This window comes from Elephas maximus, chromosome 1 (genome assembly GCF_024166365.1).
Source record: "Elephas maximus indicus isolate mEleMax1 chromosome 1, mEleMax1 primary haplotype, whole genome shotgun sequence".
Classification (NCBI taxonomy): domain Eukaryota; kingdom Metazoa; phylum Chordata; class Mammalia; order Proboscidea; family Elephantidae; genus Elephas; species Elephas maximus.
Genome location: NC_064819.1, coordinates 220,892,464 through 220,913,890, shown reverse-complemented (window position 1 = coordinate 220,913,890; position 21,427 = coordinate 220,892,464). Strand labels below are relative to the sequence as shown.

General features: G+C 37.6%; 1 protein-coding gene across 3 annotated transcripts in view; it reads left to right on the top strand.

Moving 5' to 3' along the window:
* KATNA1 (katanin catalytic subunit A1) overlaps nt 1–21,427 on the top strand; it is a 39,506-nt gene that overhangs the window by 10,768 nt on the left and 7,311 nt on the right. For 2 of the 3 annotated variants that reach the window (XM_049903190.1, XM_049903201.1), the window contains 6 exons: nt 4,434–4,541; nt 4,904–5,078; nt 8,477–8,634; nt 9,780–9,960; nt 19,123–19,244; nt 20,479–20,584. In XM_049903190.1, the coding sequence (XP_049759147.1) occupies nt 4,917–5,078; nt 8,477–8,634; nt 9,780–9,960; nt 19,123–19,244; nt 20,479–20,584 (729 nt within the window). In that variant the 5' untranslated portion in view covers nt 4,434–4,541; nt 4,904–4,916. Of the gene's footprint in view, nt 1–4,433; nt 4,542–4,903; nt 5,079–8,476; nt 8,635–9,779; nt 9,961–19,122; nt 19,245–20,478; nt 20,585–21,427 lie in introns of those variants that run through there. The other variant, XM_049903209.1, reaches the window with a different exon arrangement.

The following is a 21,427-nucleotide window of genomic DNA, read 5'->3' as shown; positions in this document are numbered from 1 at the left end:
GCCATTCAGAAATCCTCAGCCTGGACATTGCTTTTCTCAGAACTGTTTTTTTCTAGTTGTAATGATCTAGCCTAAGGTGAGTGAAAGAGTAATCCTAGCTCCTTTTTATCAACTCCCCACTCTACCCAGGCAGAAGTTTGCCCAGTTTATTCTGCTCTTTCCATCTGATACTGGGCTAGCACTGCTGGTCTTCTTTCCTCTGGTAGAAAGGGAAATGAGATGGCCAAGGATTAGCCAAGGCAATGGAAGTCAAAAGTGGCACAGCTAGAAAAATCTCACCTGGCCCTATTTGTCTCTGGTCTGCCATGTACTCCACACATACTGGGACCCGATTGCCATCTGTCATTTCAGTGGTTTTTCAGGATTTTGTATTAGGTTCTGGGATCTATTCACCTTCTAGAATTGAGTGACAGAAAGAGGTCGAGCAGCTGCCTTGGCTTCCTGTCTGCCTCGTACTTGGGTATTGAAGCTGCTTCTGAGATGAAAGATGCTTGAAGATCCTAATATATATTCCTATACATAATGCATGGCATGCATTAATCAGTACTAACTGGTTAAAGGATCAACAATTATATCTGTAACTGGTAGAGAATAAGAACTGCAAAGAGTAGAAGCCTGAGGTGGTCGGCGGGATTTTGACATCCCTGCTTCTCCATTGAAGTTGTGACCCCATCTCCCACTAATTACTGTCATAAGCAGCACAGTACCTGCACTCTTCCACTCTGGTAAAGCAGTCCTGATTTTTAGGTCTTCCACCAGGCTTTTCCTGACTGTTAATCTTGCTTCCTAATTCTGGGTTATTTGGCAGAAAATCTTTTTGATTCTATGTCTAACACATAGTCTGATTGTTGGTTGCTCTACCATCATCCTCCTTGCCTCGCCCATGAGCTAAACTTTCTACAATGAATTAAACTCAGGAAATTCTCTTGGCATGTGTGTATTTTTTTTCTTTCTTTCTTTCTTTTTCCACAGAACACCTCATGGCAGACTTAGAACTCTCTCCATCAGATTTAAGCTGTGAGCATCACTTGATCTTAACCATAGGTGTGTGTGTGCAGGGGTGGTCAGGAAGCACAATTTTTTAAAAAACACCTTTGGTCAGATTAAATTAAGCTGGGTATAGAAGCTGCATCTCTTTATCTATGAGACACATCTATTTGGATATCCCACTAACACACAGAAGAGGTAAAAAAATAATAATAATCTTATTTCCTTCATATGTCTGCCTCTTCTCAGCTTTCCTGTGGTCCTTCCTGTTCTTTTTTTTTGCCCCTGTGATTTTTCATGATTTTTTTCCATTCCCCAGACTTGAAACTTCATTTTCAACCTCTTCTCCATACAATGAGTTCACTAGTAATCTCAGCAGTTCTTTCACAACAGTGTCTCAAATTTGCTTCTTGTTATTTCCACAGCTACAACCCTAATCCAAATCATTGCCCTCTCCTAAGCACACAGATCTTTCTGGCTCTGAACTTCATTCACCATCCTATGTACAGTTAATAAATAATAGTAATCACTGCCAACATCAACAAAGCTGCCATCAGGTACCTACTTGAATGTGATTTCTATCCGTTATCTCATGTAATACAACAACCGTGGAAATGGGTGGGAATTGTTAATGCTAATACTATTTCTTATTCAGGAGAAGGGTAAGGTTTTAATGATGAGGGTCACATACTGGTATATAAGATGAATTCTTTTTGTGTAACCACACAACTTCCAAAAGAGTATGCAAAAATTTTCTGTGTCTAGGAAACCCTATGGGGCAGTTCTACTCTGTTCTGTAGGGTTGCTCTGAACCGGAATTGACTCAGTGGCAACGGGTTTTTTTTTGTTGTTGTCGTTCGCTTGTATTGTGTATTGAAGGGAAAATACCCAAGATGTAAAATAAAGAATGATACTCCCATCTACATTTATGGAAAATGGCAACACAAAAGTAAAGATTTAAAAAATTCCTACACAGATTTTTAGTTTTATTGCTTAAATTTTTTTTGTAAAATATGTATAATGTAAAATTTGCCATTTTAACCATTTTTAAGTGCACTATTCAGTTGTGTTAGTTATATGTACACTATTGTACAGCCATCACCATTATTTGTTTCCAAAACATTTTCATCACCCCAAATAGAAGCTTTGTACTCGTTAAGCAATAACTGCCCTTTCCTCCCATCCCATGGTAACCACTAATCTACTTTCTGACTCTATGCATTTGTCTATTCTGGATATTTTATGTAAGTGGGATCATACAATATTTATCCTTTTGTGTCTGGCTTATTTCACTTAGCGTAATGTTTTCAAGGTTTATCCATGTTACAGCATCTATTAGAACTTCTTTTCTTTTTATGGCTGAATAATATTCCATTGTATGTATATATTACAGTTCATTTATCCATTCATCTGTTGATGAACACTTCGGTTGTTTCCACCTTTTGGTGTGAATAATGCTGCAGTGAGCATTGGTCCCTGTTTTCAAGTCTTTTGGGTATATACCTAGGAGTGGAATTGCTGGATTATGTGGTAATTCTATGTTTAACTTTTTGAGGAACCACCAAACTGTTTTCCATAGTGGCTGTACCATTTTACATTCCCACCTTAGCTATGTAATTTTATACCTTTTTGCAGGATTAATTGAAGAAGGTAGCATATCATGGTGGTTAAGAGCATGGCCTCAAAAGTCTCTCTACCTGAGTTAAAATCCTGCCATTACTACTTACTAACTGTTGACCTGGCTAAATCACTTAAACTTGCTTTCCCTCAGATACCTCATTTGTAAACTGGAGACAATAATAGTACTTATCTTCTAGAGTTATTACATGGATTAAATATGGTAATTTATGTAAAATGCTATAACGGAGCTAGACAGTTCCTGGTACAGTGTAAGTGCTCAAAAAATGGTTATTATTGTTTGTGTTATGTCCTCAAATCATAAAATGTCATACAATAAATAGATAAAAACATAAAAGCTGCCATACCAAATCAAATCTGTAGATCAAGTCCAGTGTTTTGCCACAGTAACAAAAACAAACTTCAAGTTGTTTTTCAAATATTTCTTTCCAGATTCTATCCAGGACTGACTTGTGTGGTATTATTTTTAAAAAGCCAGGGCAGTGAATGTTTGGCACATTTGAAGAGCTCAACTGTTAGCTGTTATTATGTGTGTAGAAGTGGGATTGTTGTGTGACAGGGTATTTACATTTAACATTTTCACACATCTTGCCAGATTACTTGCCAAAGGACCAGTGTGTGCATCCACCAACAGTACGTGAGAATATCAGTTTTCTCATACCTCTGTCCAAGCTGAGTGTCAGTTAGCTTAATCAGATTTTAATTTCCATAGTGGTAGATGCTAAGAAAGCTGGTTTAAGGAGGGAAAGAAGAGAATGATGTGATTTTGGAGTGCTGGACTCTGGTTAGCTTGAGTCACTATAGTGAAAGGTTTTAGACAACTGAAGGTACACTGGGTTCTTGACTATGTGGGTAGAGGAGCCATCAAAAAGTTTGGGGCATAAAATAGGAGATGGGAGGATACTAAGGACTAACCTACTTCAAACAATCCATAAGGAGGCCGCTGTGTATTTGTACAAGACAAACATTATCACATTTGATTTTCCTTCTTCTCTGTAAAGCAGCAGTTCTAATACATTATTGGTACCTGGGTCAAACATTGTCCTTTCTCTCTGCCCTCCATGTACATGGGTCTCTTGGATTTGTCATTGAGAAAACATGTCACACAAGGAAAAATGAGTCCTTCTCCCCCTCTCTACCAGTCATTGATTTAATTTTACAGCACACATGTTGCTTTATTTCAGTTGAAAGTCTCATTGCAATTTTGTATTGAGTACCTGCTAAGTGCAAAGCCTTGGGCTAGGTTCTCCTATATAGAAAATTTCAGGGATGATGCATTTAGCATTTATTGAAAATCTGCTCTTTACAAATAGTATGCTGAGTACTTTAAATAGTCATTTGTTCTTCACAGTGTAACCCTTGGAAGTAGTTACCCTTGGAAGTAGTTACCCTTGGAAGTATCCCAATTTTACAGATTTAAAATCTGAGGCTTTGAAAAGTTAAGGGACGTGCCAAAAGTGGCAGAATTACAATTCTAAACAAAATTCTTCTGACATCAAAACACGTGGCTTTAATGGTCCCTGGGTGGTGCAAATGGTTTGCACTCACCTGGTCACCAAAAAGTTGGTAATTCAGACCCAGCCAGTGGCACCTCAGAGGAAACAGGCCTGGTGATCTGCATCCATAAAGATTACAGCCAAGAAAACTCTGTGGAGCAGTTCTATCCTGTAACACATGAGGTCTCCAGAGTCACAAACCAACAACAAAACACTCAACAACGAAAAACACATGGCTTCAAAATAATAGCTTTCTGCTATTCCACGCTGCCTTCCAAAACATTTACCTAACATTCAACATTCATTCTGCAGGTGTCCAATAAGACCTTTGTGTCTCGTACTGAGGATACATTCTCACACCTTTCAAATGCAGAACCTGCTGTCAAAGAACTTAGTCTCATAGAAATAAGACATATATATGTAAGTATAATTAAAAAAATAAACAAGTGCCTTGGGACGAAAAATCCCAGTAAAGTGCCAGGGGACTTTAGAAGAGGGAGAGCTTATTTTAAACTGAGGAATTCAGGGGGTAGATGTACTGGGAGAACTGCTGCCTGAGCTGGATTTTGACACAGTGGTAGGGCTGGATGTGGGAACCTTGACGTTTCTTTGAAGGAGTGGGAAGGGCACACTTAAGTGTCTAGAGACTGGAAACAGGGTACGTGATGGTGACCTTCCTGAGGGAGCCCCAGAGTGCATTCTTTTTAAAGAATTCTTTGTAGTACCTGTTCTTAAGAGACATTTAATACGGAAAAAAAATTTTTTTTTTTTTTCTTTTTTAGCTTACAATTGAGCATGAGTCTTCTTATGATTAGTGAGAATGTAAAGTTGGCTCGGGAATACGCATTGCTGGGAAACTATGACACTGCAGTGGTCTATTATCAGGGAGTTCTTGATCAAATGAACAAGTATCTATACTCAGTCAAAGACACATACCTCCAGCAGAAATGGCAACAGGTAAGAACTGTGTCTGCTGTTTATATTAATGGTCTAAGTACTCAGAAGAGATCACTTAAATCGATTGCCAGTGCTATATGCAGTTACTCATTAAGAAAGTATAATTTATTACATGGATTTGTATATGGTGTTACTTAAAAGTTTGTTAATAATAGTCCATGTCCATCGTCACTATTACGAATTCCATTCGATTGTTGAAATGTAATGGATTTTTTAAAAGGAATAGTTTTGAAATTTTTTTCTACATCAGATTTTTACTTGGTAAAATTAGAGTTGATTTTATTAAGTCATTGTTGACATTACAAATGATACATCTCACTGGTAACATATTCCCTGTGGAACGTTATAAAGCAGCCCGTACTTGAATTCCAGCTGAGGAACTTCAGTCACTGAGGACCAGCAGAAATGTACAAGCAGAAACTGTGGATTAATAGGTCTAGTTGAGGATGCCATATAGAGCAAGCTTTAGTTACATCACAGAAGGAAAGAAGTGATACAAAAATTAGAAGTAATCTTTTGAGCTGGTTTTCTAGGTAGAATATTATCTCTCAGATTTTTACTGAACTGTTTTTTTTTTTTTTTTTTTGATGCCATTACATTGTTGTTGTTGTTAGGTGCCATTGAATTGGCTCCAACTCACAGCGACCCTGTGCACAACAGAACGAAACACTGCGTGGTCCTGTGCCATCCTTACCATTGTTGTTATGCTTCAGCTCATTGTTGCAGCCACTGTGTCAGTCCACCTCATTGAGGGTCTTCCTCCTTTCTGCTGACCCTATATTTTGCCAAGGATAATGTCCTTCTCCAGGGACTGATCCCTCCTGACAACATGTCCAAAGTATGTAAGACGCAGTCTCGCCATCCTTGCTTCTAAGGAGCATTCTGGTTGTATTCCTTCCAAGACAGATTTGTTCATTCTTTTGGCAGTCCATGGTATATTCAATATTCTTCACCAACACCACAATTCAAAGGTGTCACTTCTTCAGTCTTCCCTATTCATTGTCCAGCTTTCACTTGCATATGATTCAAGTGAAAATATCATGACTTGGGTCAGGCACACCTTAGTCTTCAAGGTGACATCTTTGCTTTTCAACACTTTGAAGAGGTTCTTTGCTATAGATTTGCTCAATGCAATGCGTCTTTTGATTTCTTGACGGCTGCTTCCATGGGTGTTGATTGTAGATCTGAGTAAAATGAAATCCTTGACAACTTCAGTCTTTTCTCCGTTTATCATGATGTTGCTCATTGGTCCAGTTGTAAGGATTTTTGTTTTCTTTATGTTGAGGTGTAATCTATACTGAAGTCTGTCGTCTTTGATCGTCGTTAGTAAGTGCTTCAAGTCCTCTTCACTTTCAGCAAGCAAGGTTGTGTCATCTATATAATGTAGGGTGTTAACGAGTCTTCCTCCAATCCTGATGCCCTGTTCTTCTTCATATAGTCCAGCTTCTCGGATTATTTGCTCTGCATACAGATTGAATAGGTATGGTGAAAGGATACAATCCTGACGCACACCTTTCCTGACTTTAAACCACTCAGTATCCCCTTGTTCTGTCCGAACAACTGCCTCTTGGTCTATGTACAGGTTCCTCACGAGCACAATTAAGTGTTCTGGAATTTCTCTTCTTCTCAGTGTTATCCTTAGTTTGTTATGATCCACACAGTTGAATGCCTGTGCACAGACAATAAAACACAGGTAAACATCCCTCTGGTATTCTCTGATTTCAGCCAGGATCCATCTGATATCAGCAATGATATCCCTGGTTCCACGTCCTTTTCTGAAACCGGCCTCAATTTCTGGCAGTTCCTTGTCAATATACCACTGCAGCCATTTTTGAATGATCTTCAGCAAAGTTTTGCTTGCGTGTGATATTAATGATATTGTTCTATAATTTCCACATTTGGTTGAATCACCCTTCTTGGGAATAGGCATAACTATGGATCTCTTCCAGTCAGTCAGCCAGGAAGCTGTCTTCCATATTTCTTGGCATAGCTGAGTGAGCACCTCCAGCGCTGCATGTGTTTGTTGAAACATCTCAATTGATATTCCATCAATTCCTGGAGCCGTGTTTTTCACCAACGCCTTCAGTGCACATTGGACTTCTTCCTTCAGTACCATTGGTTCCTGATCATACGCTACCTCTTGAAATGGTTGGAAGTCGACCAGTTCAGTCTTCTTTTGATGCTTCTTGTATCGCTTAATATTTTCCCCAGAGAATCTTTGCTATTGCAACTCGAGGCTTGAATTTTTTCTTCAGTTCCTTCAGCTTGAGAAATGTTGAACATGTTCTTCCCTTTTGGTTTTCTATCTCCGCCTCTTTGCACATGTCGTTATAATACTTTGTCTTCTTGAGCCATCCTTTGCAATCTTCTGTTCAGTTCTTTTACTTCATCATTTCTTCCTTTTGCTTTAGGTGCTTGATGTTTGACAGCGAGTTTCAGAGTCTCCTCTGGCATCCATCTTGTTTTTTTCTTTCCTGTGTTTTCAGTGACCTCTTTCATGTATGATGTCATGGATGTCACTCCACAACTCATCTGGTCTTCAGTCATTAGTGTTCAGCGTGTTGAATCTATTGTTCACATGTTCTCTAAATTCAGGTGGGATATGCTCAAGGTCATTCCATAATTTGCCCTTAATTTATTTAAAAGAAACTTGGAGAACTTAACCTGTTTCCTTAAGTCCGTCCCGCATATCCCTTTTATTATCATAAGGGGAAACAATTTTATTTCTTAAGGAGTCTTAAGTTTGCCACTGAAAGACTTTTAAGACCTTTTACTCTTAGGCCAGCTCATATACTGGTGGCACAGTGGTTAAGTGATGCAGCTGCTAACCAAAAGGCCGGCAGTTCAAATCCACCAACTGCTCCTTGAAAACCCTATGGGGCATTTCTACTCTGTCCTGTAGGGTCGTTATGGGTCAGAATCAACTTGACGGCAACAGGTTCCATTTGGTTTTGGCATGTGAATTTAGACATTTGTCGTTTAAAGCCATATTTTTCAAACTGTACATTATAATCCATTAGTGAGTTAGGAAATTAATGGATTCTGATCAGCATTTTAAATGTAAATAGCATAGAAACCATCAAGCTGTAACTAGCAAAAGTATTCTTTTTGTCAAACTTTAAAGATATAGCTGACTTTTCAATTTGCTATGCAATTTGAATAGGAAATGTAAGTCAATAACATGGTTTGATTAACCATGTTAATTAACATGATATTAATTCATTTTGTCAGACTTAGTTTTACATTTGAAAACAGATAGTTAATGAGCCATTATTAAGATTTCAGCAGAATAAATTGTATGGATTACTGGATGTCTGATGTCAAAATGGAAGTTTTCTGACATCTCTAGTAAATGTTGTTATAGAAATTTAAAGAGCCATATTCTCCTTTGAAATCAGGTTTGGCAGGAAATAAATGTGGAAGCTAAGCATGTTAAGGATATCATGAAAACACTAGAGAGCTTTCAGCTGGACAGCACTCCCTTGAAAACCACACAACATGAGCTTCCAGCTTCTGAGGGAGAAGTCTGGTCCTTGCCTGTACCTGTTGAACGGAGGTGAGTGGGGACCTTTTAAGAAGCAAATTAACACAAGAAACGTAGAGCATTGGTCATATCTAGGAGGACAACTGGGTGGCTAAGAGACAGGAAAGGGAGGAATTTTTTTTTTTTTTTTAACCAATGCCCTTTTATAACTCTTGAATTTTTATCATGTGACTCTGATCTATTTCAATAAATTAAATTTAGGTAGAAATAAGCCAAAAATATGTTCTGGTGAACGAGCTTAAAGTATTGTCAACAAACTTATCATGTGGAAAGGAGCATGGGTCTGGAAATTGAAACGTCTGAGAATCACTCAACTACTAGCCCAAAGATTGGCAGTTTGAATCCCCTCAGAGGCACCTCAGAAGCCAGGCCTACTGACCTGCTTCCAAGAGGTCACAGTCTTGAAAACCCTGTGGAGCAGTTCTGTCTGCACCCATGGGGTTACCATGAGTCAGACATCAGCTCGATGGCAACTAACAGCAGCAACAGCTCTGTCTTTGCAGTAGCAAAGACTGTCTTTGAGAAAATCATTCACCCCTTCTAGGTAAGGAGTCCTGGTGGTGCAGTGGTTAAGTACGCACCTGCTGACTGAAAGGTCGGTGGTTCAAACCCATCAACTGCTCCGTGTAAGAAAGACGCGGGAGTCTGCTTCCATAAACATTACAGCCTTGGAAACCCTATGGGGCAATTCTACTCTGTCCTGTAGGGTCACTATGAGTCAGAATAGACTCAACGACAACAAATTAGGCCTCAGGTCTTTCCTCTGTAAAGTGAGGGAGTTAGACTAGAACAGTGGTTCTCAAACAAGCTATCAAAGCGTCGAAGCCATATTGTTGCTAAAATTGAAAAATCATCTTCTAAAAAAATTCACTGAGAAAAATGAAGGATAAAATGTTCTCAATTTTAGGTTTTTCTCTGGCAATTTTTTCCCACTTTCTATTACCGAGTGCCAGCAAATAACAATGAATGAAACTAATATTTACTGAAATGCTCTGAACATCCAGTCGTGCATAGTTTTGCTGCATAATTTTTAACTGGCAAGTGTGCCTTGATTTCTGTATTTCGTAGACTCTAAGTTATATACTAGCGTGTGTGTTCATTCATATTTGAACTAATTCCAGCAGTTGATTATGATTTTCATGATCTTTTTTTATTAGACCCTCACCAGGACCTAGAAAACGCCAGTCTCCTCAGTGCAGTGACCCTAAAACACACGGTAACCGCCCAAGTACAGCTGTCAGAGCTCACCGTCCATCTGCCCAAAATCTTCACAATGACAGAGGGAAAACTGTTCGTTGTCGAGAAAAGAAAGAACAGAATAAAGGAAGAGAGGAAAAGGTAAACGGTGCTGATATTCACAAACGAGAAAATTATCTTTAAAAATGAAGACTGCACAAATTTCAGTAATTTTTATTCATTACCCAATTTGCCAGAGTTATATAATAAAACCTTCATTGTACTCCACCTGTGCCAAGATTTTTCCCACTAGCAATTTGACAGATTTTTGTGGTTGTTTTTGTATCTTTTTATTTTGATGTGATTTCAAATTTGCAAAAACGTTGGAAGAATTGCATAAGGAACTTCCCTGTATTTTCTACCAGTTTAACCAGTTATTAATATTTTGCCCCTTTTGCTTTATCATTTACTCTCTCCTTATACCTTTTAATTTTTTTTTAACTTTTTGAGAATAAGTTGTGGATATTTATTCTACATGCCCCTTTACTCTTTTTTTCTTCTCTTTTTTTTTAATTGTGGTGAGACAAACACCAAAACATCTACCAACACAACTTCCACATTTACAGTGCAGCAATTACCTTGTTCATGTTGTGCCGCCATTATTGCTATCCTCATCCAAAACATTCTACCACTGTTAACAGAAACTCAGTACCCCCTCAACAAAAGCTCTCCCTTTCCCCCTCCTTCCCACCTCTAGTAACAAATAGTCTTTAATTTCTGTATATTTGCTTATTCGCCCTTTTACTCTTAAATACTTCAGAGTGTATTTTGTAAGTACTAGAATATTCTCTTACATAGAGAAATTACAGTTCTGAAAAGCAGTGAATTTTACATTGATACAGCACTGTTATCTACAGATATTAATAGAATTTCACCAGTTGTCTCCATAATGTCATTTATGGCTGCTATTTTTTTCTTGAGTCAGGATCCAATATAGAATCACATACTGGTTGTCACATTTCTTTTGTCTCTTTTAAGCTAAACATTTCTCCAGCCTTTCTTTGCCTTTTTTGACCTGGCATTTTGGAAGAGTATAGGTCAGCTATTTTGTAGAATGTCCCTGAATTTGGGTTTGTTTAGTGTTTCTTCATGATTAGATTACGGTTATGCATTTTTGGCAGGAGTACCACCAGAAGTGCTGTTTTATTCTCAGTGTATCGTAGAGGAAGTACAGGATGTCTATTTGTCCTATTACTGGTGATAAATTAGATCACTTAGTTAAGGTGGTGTCTGCCAGGTCTCTCCACTATAAAGTTACTATTTTTCCTTTTGTTATAATTTGTGGGAAGATACTTTGAGACTATGAAAATACCCTGTTTCTCATCAAACTTACATCTGCTTGTTTTAGCATCCAGTGATGCTGTTACCTGTAGAACTCAATGTCCTGTATACCTTTTGCATTTTATGGCTGTACTTTTATGCCCTGGAAACCCTGGTGGTATAGTGGTTAATTGCTATGGCTGCTAACCAAAAGGTTGGCAGTTCAAATCCACCAGGCGCTTCTTGGAAACCCTATGGGGAAGTTCTACTCTGTCCTATAGGGTCATCATGAGTCGGAATCAACCTGATGGCAACGGTGCCATCGAGAAATGATGTTTAGAATCTAAGGTACTGCAGACAAATCAGTTGTCAAGAGAGATTAAATTAATATGCTTGCTAAGGCAGGAAAATATAAAGTTTTTCAAAAATATGACATGGTTGTTAAGAGTATGGGCTTTGAACTCAGACTTGTGTTCAAGCACCAACTGTGATTTTTGGCTGTTACTTAAGTTACTTAGTGTTCTAAGTTTTATTTCCTCAAATATAAGATTATATTAACACCTACCTCATAGACTTTTAGTGAGGAATAAATGAGGTAACATTTTTTGGTATCTGTGCGCAGTAAACATTAGCTGTTTTTATTCCCCAGACGTTCTCGGTAACTGAGATTTTACTGTATTTGCTGTTGCATTAAACGGTTTCGCCATAGCACTGATTTTTTCTTCTGTTTTAATAAGATATTTTAGGGATTGGTGACTACATTAAAAATATTCTTTAATTTATCCAGATGACAAAGTAATATTAGGTTAAAAGTAGGACAAAAATAAGCTCCATAAAGAGAGGCTCACCAAAATAAATAAAATGTATTCTTGTTTATCTGTGAAACTATTTTAGCCTTCCGTGTAAAATACATAGTTTTTCCATCACCTTTGGTCCTCTGTTGTTTCAGTAACAGGGTAGGGGAAGAATGTATATTAATTCAACATTGAATCAGTAGCAATAAGGAAGTCTTAATGCCTTTGCTAAATGTTGACATTGCTTAGTGAGTTGCTAAAATCCTCCAAACTTCAAGCAAAGGGCGTATGACAGCCAGAGAACAAGTGTATAGAAGAGGTTTTCTTCCCAAGTCGGTCAGTGTGTATGTTTGTTGAAAATATATGCCCAGCGCTGAGGAACTAACATGTGGTGAAACCAGACTAAAGTATTTCAAGCAGTTATACAATGATTAGATACTAAACAGTAGTAGAGACTAATGACTAAAAAGAGCAATAAAAATTCTGAGAAGGGGGCTGGGAATCAGAAAGTGTCATAGAGGTAATAAAACCATTTAGTAATGAAGGGTGAATAGTTTTTTTCCTATTTAAAATCTTTTATTAAATACTTGAGAAAATAGAACAAATAAAAGAAAGCTCAAACTCACATTCTTATCAACCCAAAGATCTGTTAATCCCATGGTACATGCATGTAATGGTTCTAAACCTTTTCTATATGCATGTTTTTTTTCTTAAATGGAATTGTAAAGTAGCCTGTTCTTTTCAGTTGTCAATACGTTCTGATAGTCTTTCTGTGTTGAATTGATCTGTTCTTCTAAATAGTAGCTATATAAGTATGTAAGAAATGTAAGCACAGAGACAGTGGGAATGATAAAAACTGTGTTCTGATTAGAGCGTTAAGTGTGTTTTGAAGTGGTGGGAGTGGATGGAGAGAAAATAAGAGTGGTAAGGTTGGACTAAACCAAAACCCAGTGCCGTCGAGTCGATTCCAACTCATAGCGACCCTATAGGACAGAGTAGAACTGCCCCACAGAGTTTCCAAGGAGCACCTGGCGGATTTGAACTGCCAACCCTTTGGTTAGCAGCCGTAGCACTTAACCACTACACCACCAGGGTTTCCAAGGTTGGACTAGATAGTGATAAATCTTCAAAGAATGCATGACCCTGGACTCCATGAGGTAGACAGAAAGTTGCAGCCTTGTTGAGACATAATATTATCACTGGGAAGACAAGGGTCATACTGTCTTGCACTGTAGTATCTCCAGTGTCTAGCATGGTAACCTGCCCACAGTAAACCAAAAAAAAAAAAAAGCCCTGTTGCCATCGAGTTGCTTCTGACTCATAGCGACCCTGCAGGACAGAGTAGAACAGCCGCATAGAGTTTCCAAGGAGCAGCTGGTAGATTTGAACTGCTGACCTTTTGGTTAGCAGCCATAGCTCTTAACCACTGTGCCACCAGGGCTCCTGTCCCATGGTAGGAGCTTAATATTTTTCTATCAGTAGTTTGAAACGTGATAAATTAGAGGGTGAAGAAACAGAGGTAGAAAGACCAGCCTAGTTTAAACTTTTGGGTGCTGTTTAGGAAATTGACTTTCTAAATATAGTGGTAGGGCAATGATTGTTGCATATCATGAGGAGTCAGATTCTTAGTACATATAACCATGAAGTTTTAGCCCTCAGAAGGTATAAAGGTTCTGTAGTGCTATTTTCAGTCTTCTCAATACATGTACTTTAAAGCTCTTCGTTTTAAATTAAGCTTTTAATTTTGAGATAATTGTCGATTGACATGCGGTTGTAAAAAAACTAATAGGTCCTGTGTGCCTTTTTACCTGACTTTCCCAAATGGTAACATCGTGCAAAACTGTAGGACAGTGTCACAACCAGGATGTTGACGTTGCTATAGTCAATAATGAGAACAGTGACATCATCACATTTCTATCGGTTTTTGCTTTATCTGTTTTAAAGTTCTGTTGTTTGATGCATTCTCATTTAGAATTGTTTTCTTCTTACCTAGAATTGCTATGTCTTCTTTGTGGATTGACTGTTTTATCATTATATGATGTCTTTCTCTGTTTCCGGTGAATTTCTTGGCTCTGAAGCCTACATTATCAGCTATTAATATAGCCACTTAAGCCTTCTTTTGATTAATGTTTACATGACATATCTTTTTTTGTCCTTTTACTTTCAGCCTAGTTATATCATTATATTTGAATGAGTTTGTAGATAAAAGCATATGCATGGGTTTTAAATCCATTCTGCCAATCTTTGTCTTTTAATTGGTATTTTTAGACCATTACATTTAATGTAATTACTGCTATGTTAGTGCTTAAGCATGCTGTTATGTTTTTTGCTTTCTGTTTGTTTTGTTTTTTGTTTTTCTGTATTCTTTGTCTGACTTTCCCATGGATTGGTTGAGCATTCATTCTTGAGATTTCCATTTGAGTTACCTATAGTGTTTTTGAGTATATCTCTTTATATAGCTTTTTTAGTGGTTGTACATTGTATATACCCAGTATATAACTTATCACCATTTATTGGTGGTGTCATTTTGTCAGTTAAAGTCAAGTGTAGAAACTTTATTTCCCTTTACATCCTTTTATCCTCCCCTATTTATAATTGTCTTAAGTATTTCTTCTCTGTACATTGAGAAGGAGTCCCTGGGTGGTGTAAATTAAGCACTTGACTACTAGCTGGAAGCTTGGCGGTTCGAACCCACCCAGAGGCACCTTGAAAGCAGACCTTTCTGCTCCTGAAAGGTCACAGCATTGAAAACCCTCTGGAGTAGTTCCACTCTGCCATGAGTTGGAATTGACTTGACAGAAACTAACAATAACAACATTCACAAGCCATATCAGAAAATGTTATAATTTTTGCTTCAACTGTCAGAGATAATTTAGAAAACCCAAGAGGAGAAAGTTAAACCTAATGTATTTACTTTTTTTTTTTTTTTTGCTTAATGTGTTCTATTTTCCTTCCTGATGTTCCAGAGTTCCTTCTTTTATCACTTCTTCTTTTAGACATTCTTTTATGGATGGTTTGTTGGTGGCAAAATTGTCTTAGTTTTTTTTCCCCCCAGTCTAAGAAAACCTTGCTTTCTTTCTCATTCCTGAACTGTATTTCTGCTGGTTATAGGATTATGGGTTGACAGTTCTTTTCTTTTAGCACTTGAAAAATATTGTTCCACTTCCTTCAGCCTCCTTGGTTTCTGAGGAGAAATCTTCTGTGATGTGAATTGTTTTTCCCTCACAGGCAAAGTGTCATTTTTCTCTCATCAATTTCAAGATTTCTTGTTTGTTTGTTTTGGCCTTTAGGTTTCAGAAGCTTAATTATAATGTGTATTGGTGTGGATTTCTTTGAGCTTATCCTGTTTGTAATTCTCTCAGCTTCTTGAATCTGTAGAGTTATTTCTCTTTCCAAATTTGGCAAGTTTTCACCCATTATTTCTTCAAGTACTTTTTGAGCCCTGCCCTGCCCCCTTTCTCCTTTCTTTTTGAGACTCTGATCTCATGGATATTAGATCTTTTGTTATATTTCTATACATCCCTGAAAATCTGTTGTTGTTGTTGTTTTTTCCTTTCAGCCTCTCTTCACTCTGTTGGTCAGATTGGATAATTTCTATTATTCTATCTTCCAGTTCATTGATATTTTCCTCATTCTACTGTTGAGATTTTGATGTCAGTTATTGTATTTTTCAGTTCTAAAATTTCTATTTGGATTTTCTGTTTCTTTGTGAGGCATTCTAGTTTTTTGTTTGTTTCAAACACGTTTATAATTGCTTGTTGAGGCACTTTTATCATGGCTGCTTTAAAATCTTTTTCAGAAAATGCTAACATTTCAGTCATCTTGGTCTTGGTATCTATTCATTGCCTTTTCATTCATTTTGAGCTCTTCCTAGTTCTTGATATAATGAGTGGATGTTTTCATATTATGTTATAAGATTCTAAGTCTCATTTAAACCTTAGTTTTAGCTTATTTTTCACTGACACGGCTGTGGCAGGGAAAGGCAGAGCGCTGCCTTGCCACTGCCAGGTGAAGGTCAAAGTCCAGGTTCCCCAGCCAGCCTTTGTTGAAACCTGAGTGGGGGAGCGGGGGGTCTCCTTGTTACTCCTGGACTTGATGGGATTTCTGAGTCTCCATGTGTTCTCCAATGACACCATGGTGGGAGTTGCTGCATCTTGACTCTCTCTACTTCTCCTCTGACACCATCCCAGTGGTGAGTGGGAAGAGAGCCTCATTACTGCTGAGTAGGGGTGGAAGTCCAGGCTACCTCTGTGGTCTCCACTGACATCATGTATGTAATGTGGATGTTGTTACTAACCAGTAGGGATGAAAGTTGGGGCACCTCATTACACCCTTGCAAAAGTAGACACGTAGGCTACTTACTCAACCTTGGCTAGCCTAGATTGAAGGTGAAGCCACAGTGTGGTGCTTGACTGAAGTAGAGTGGTTATTGACTAAAACTTTTCTGTCTTGGTAGGTTGCCTCAGTTTTAGTCCTTTGGCTAGAGAGAACAGGCTTTTTTTTTTTTTTCCCCGTCTTCTCACTTTGGCACTCAGGTTGCTGGCTTCTTCAGCCCCAAGTTTGAGATACATGTGGAAACTCACCCCAGTGTCTATACTCAGGTCTGAGTTCCCTAGTTGGTCTCCATACTTTTCAGAGTGTTCTTATGTTTGATTTTTATATAATATCCAAGGTTTTTAATTGTACTTAGCAGGAGGAATAGTGAAAAGTATGTCTGCTCCATCTGCCTAGAAGTGAAAGTCCAGCTGTCGTTTTTAATTAGCAGTTTTAATTGAGACACAGTAGGTTTTGTCTTTATAATTTTGCAAGGTTTAAAAATAACTAGTTTTAAGCCAAGCAGCATTTCTCCTGGTTAACTGGTCTATCTGCAACTTTTGAGCATCAGAAAGGAGTCCAGGACCAGAAGAACTGGATGATGGCCAGCTAGCACTACTGAACATATTTATCAAAGATTAAAATGGAGGAAACGGAGGAATTTCAAATTCTCATGGAATCCAGATTTTCTGGAGCCATGGAGACCGAATGAACTCTGGAAACTGTTGCCCTGAGATAATCTTTAAATCTTAAACCAAAAATGTCCACATATGTTTTCTTAAAATCAAACAGCAGTTTAGTTTAACTAGTAAAGAATGTCTGCCTAAAGCATTATGCTGTTTTAAGATCTATCTATATGGGATCAAATTGACAGTGGCAACTGGAAAGATAAGATGGGAAACTAATAACCGTTAGATAGGGGCAGTGAGTTTTATGTTAATGGGGGAGGAATAGCTCAGAAAAAGAATGAGTGGTTACACAACTCGAAGAATGTAATCAGTGACACTGAGTTGTACATGTAGAAACTGTTGAATTGGTATAAAAAAAGAAAGCCTGTTCTCAACAACAACAATTATTTTTAAAAAAGGAGTCAAGGTTCTTTTTAACTCCTTTACTGCTTTCTTCTACCTAGTTGTTGTTATTTTCGCTTAGAGCAAGTTAGCGAATAGATACGAACTTCAAGGAAATCGTACTAGTTCAGCTAATTAAATAAATTGCTATTCAAGATGTCAGCATATGAAACTCCGTAGCTTTTCTTGGCTGACCTATTATATATCCCTGTTTCTCCTTTCTACATAGATTAAATGAGTTTTGCTTTTTCTGCATATATTCCCTCTTGTCTTCAATGGGAGAAAAGAGAGATAACTAGAGCATGTCTTCCGTTCATTTCTTCCTCAGTTAACGTCTTAAGTTCCTGATAGGGACAGTGTCTTCTGTCTCCCACACTAGCACAGAATAGACATTTGTTAAATACCTGTGAATGAAAACAACCTCATAAATACTGAAAAGATAACTCTCTTCCCTTTTAAACATTATACAACGTCTCCCTTGAATCCTTCAGGTTCATTTTGGATGCAGAATATGTACATTATTAGAAGCATATTGGCCATCTAGTGTATGACTTTGAATATCAAAAATATTTCTTAAGTCAGACGTTAATAATGACGTCTGACAGCACCAGCTGACAAAGAAATTACTATGTCAAGGGCAAAAAAGTGTTATGGGGGTTGGGTAACATTCTAGTAAAAGACAGAGTAAATGATTATTTACCCTCACACAGAGCTTCATGAATTTTTGTGGTACATGAAAATTCGTAAATATCTTAGTAATTTTTTCACAGCACCTCTAGAACTAAAAGAAATACCCATCCATCTATTTAGCAGTTAGGTTCAAACAACTTACATGTTTATGTTCCAACACCTGGGGGCAATGCACAGTTTCTCAAGCTTTGGAATCAAGTGGACATTCCATTCTCATTCCTCTTCTACACTGATTTTCTTGCCAGACTTTTTATCACAGCAACTGCCAAAAACCCAGCTTCACAAAAATATGGCATTATTGAAATGAATGTAATAACTTTAATGTAGAAAGTATAAACTACCTCAAGCCGTTAGTCCAAACAGATGCCACTGTGTTTCCTTCAAAAAGTTAAAGTATCCCACTGTGCCCTGTGAGTTTGTCGTGGTGCTTCGGAGTGCTTCATTGCACAGTTTGGAAACTGACTCATGGTTGTCATCACAGAGAGCGGGAGGAAATTTCTCCTAAGGGCTGAGATGTCTCTTTTAAAAAAAACAAACCAAACCTGTTGCTGTCTATTCAATTCTGATTCATAGCAACCCTATAGGACAGAGTATAACTGCCCCATAGGGTTTCCAAGGAGCAGCTGGTGAATTCAAATTGCCAGACTTTTAGTTAGCCTTAACTACTGCACCACCAGGGCTCCAAGATGTCTCTGTTAGAGGATGTTTTTAGGAGCATTGATGAGGACCAAGTAGGTGGTTAAAGATGGAGCCATTGTCTTGGCAAAATAAAACATCTGTTTTTCATCGTAGCTCCTTTAAAGCTGAGATAAATGTCGTATATATCTGATGTTCACTAGCGATCACAGTTAATGTCAGTATTAATTTTTATAATTCTAGCCAATACATATGTATAATCATTATTAATTATTTTTTTCTTTAACACTTGTCATTCTTTTTATGTAAAAATAAAAACAATATGAAACTCTGGTATTGATATAGGGTGACTTCAGTCTTTGGTTCTATCCTTATTACTTGTACTAATGTATTCATTTTTTAAAGAATATCAGTTCAGTCTAATCTTTGTTTCTGACTCAGAAATAAAATATGATTTTTGAATCAATCAAAAGCTGTTTTTTTTTTTCCTCCCGATGCAGAACAAATCACCTGCTGCAGTTACAGAACCAGAAACAGCTAAATTTGATAGTACAGGATATGATAAGGACTTAGTAGAAGCTTTGGAAAGAGATATAATTTCTCAGAATCCCAATATTCGATGGTAAGTTATATCACAACAAAATAATTGGGGGCTGATGGTGCTTTTAGAACTGAAAATGGGCCAGATGTGGAGATAGAACCAAATTACATACAATATGAGCAGAACACATACTGGAAAACTTTTCTTCAGCCCAGGCTGTATCAACTTTTTGTTTGAGACCCCCTTCTTGTATACAGCATGGGAATAAAATCACGGAAATTTCATCTTCTTTTTAGTACACCCTCAGATGGTGAGAAGGCAGTGATTTCTATGCAGGCGTGTGTATTGCTTATTATCTATAGGCTTATCCTGTAGATAAATTGCCTTTATTTCCTGTTACTTAAAACAGTTGTTCTCAACTTTATTAATATCATATCTAATCAAAGAATTGTAATCTATCACAGTAAATTACATTCTGTTATTATCTTACATTCTGTTAAAACTTTGGTTATTATATATGGTTTTGGGCAGTTTTTTTAAAAAATAATTTTTGCCAGTTGATATTTATACAGTGGATATACTTTCATAACAAAGAATGCGCTTTTCAAAATAAAAAATGTCATGCGTATCAGTAGTAGTAATAGGTGTACTAGTCCCTGGGGATGGCTTCGGAGTAATCTCTGCGATGCTCTTTTACCTTGGCATCTACCTCTTAATAGAGTTGAGAGCGCTTTGGGTTTTTTTATATGCTTTTTAAATGACTATTGTTTCTAAATCGTAGTTTATGGAACAAGCATTATGAGAGCAGAAACTTAAAATGAGATGGCATGATGATGTGTATGAGTGAGCCTATAGATCTGTGTTCTCATGAGTCAAGCTGAAAATCATTACTGCCAAGAATTAAAGACCCATATTGTGCTCTTTGTATATACTGGTTGACACGGTGGGCTTCTGCCCAGTGTATTTACTAATGCCTAAGGAACAGTTTGAGGAGCCCTGGTGGTACAATTGTTAAGCACCTGGCTGCAAATCATACTGTTGGCGTTTCGAACCACCAGCCACTCCGCTGGAGAAAAGTCCTGGCAATCTGCTCCCATAAAGTTTACAGCCTAAGAAATGCTATGGGGCAGTTCTTCTCTGTCTTGTAGGGTCACTCTGAGTGACAGGCAACTTGACGGCACACAGCAACAACTGGGAGAGGCTTAGCATTCTGTCAGCAATGTAAAGTCACGTGCTTCCAGTGGTTCTCAAGGATGACTACATAAAGTTAAATATATCATCTAACCAGTTGTTGATAAAATGAATTCTTTTTCAGGGATGATATCGCAGATTTACTAGAAGCCAAAAAGTTGCTGAAGGAAGCTGTGGTTTTGCCTATGTGGATGCCAGAATTCTTTAAAGGCATTAGGAGACCATGGAAAGTGAGTGTGTTAGTATATGCCTTCGTCAAAGTGAATGGCAAATACATTGCCATAGGGATCCAGGATTTATCTATATTAGGGGAGGTAGGGAGACAAAGTGGAGTAGATGGAGCATATTTTTAAAAATGTGTGTTATGTTATTCAGAATTTTGTTTTAGGCCAAATGCTGTTGTGAGGTTCCCAGAATGAGAAAGGGGTATAATATGATCTTTGGAAAATTCGATTCACAGCAGATTTAGAATGGGCTTGTATTTGCAGATGTGAACTAGACAGCTAATGCAAAACTAGTCCGTGTTGTCTGTCACAATGCATAACTTGTAGCCTGTGGTTTTTGGAATTATTCTTAGGAAATTTATGAGAAATATTCGCCATGGTTCAACTTCAAAAAAAAAAAAAAAAGTGATATGGCAGGCTCTTTATCTCAAAAAGTACAAAGTACATGTCCTCCCAACAGGAGTCTAATGAGTACATTTTAAAATCATGGGCTGATAAGAGACTGTCAAAAAAAACTCTTGGGATTTGGAAACTGCTAACGGCTAACTTTACTTTTTAGTATTTTTAAAAATCCTTTAAATGTTAAGTGATAAGCAAGATACAAAATTATAGACATATTTTGAGCACATCTATATAAAAAATGACTTAATTTGAGCAAAAAAGACTAGTGGGAATAGCATACACCAGATGCTAATGGTGCCAGTGTTAGGGCACCAATAAATGACTTTTTCACCTCTGAGTGCCATATTTTTAATAATGTGGTTATCTTACTTTTGTAACTGAAAAATAAATCTGTGATAAAGGGTCCTGTTTCGTCTTGGTCTTACGTACGCTCTCTATATTATGTAT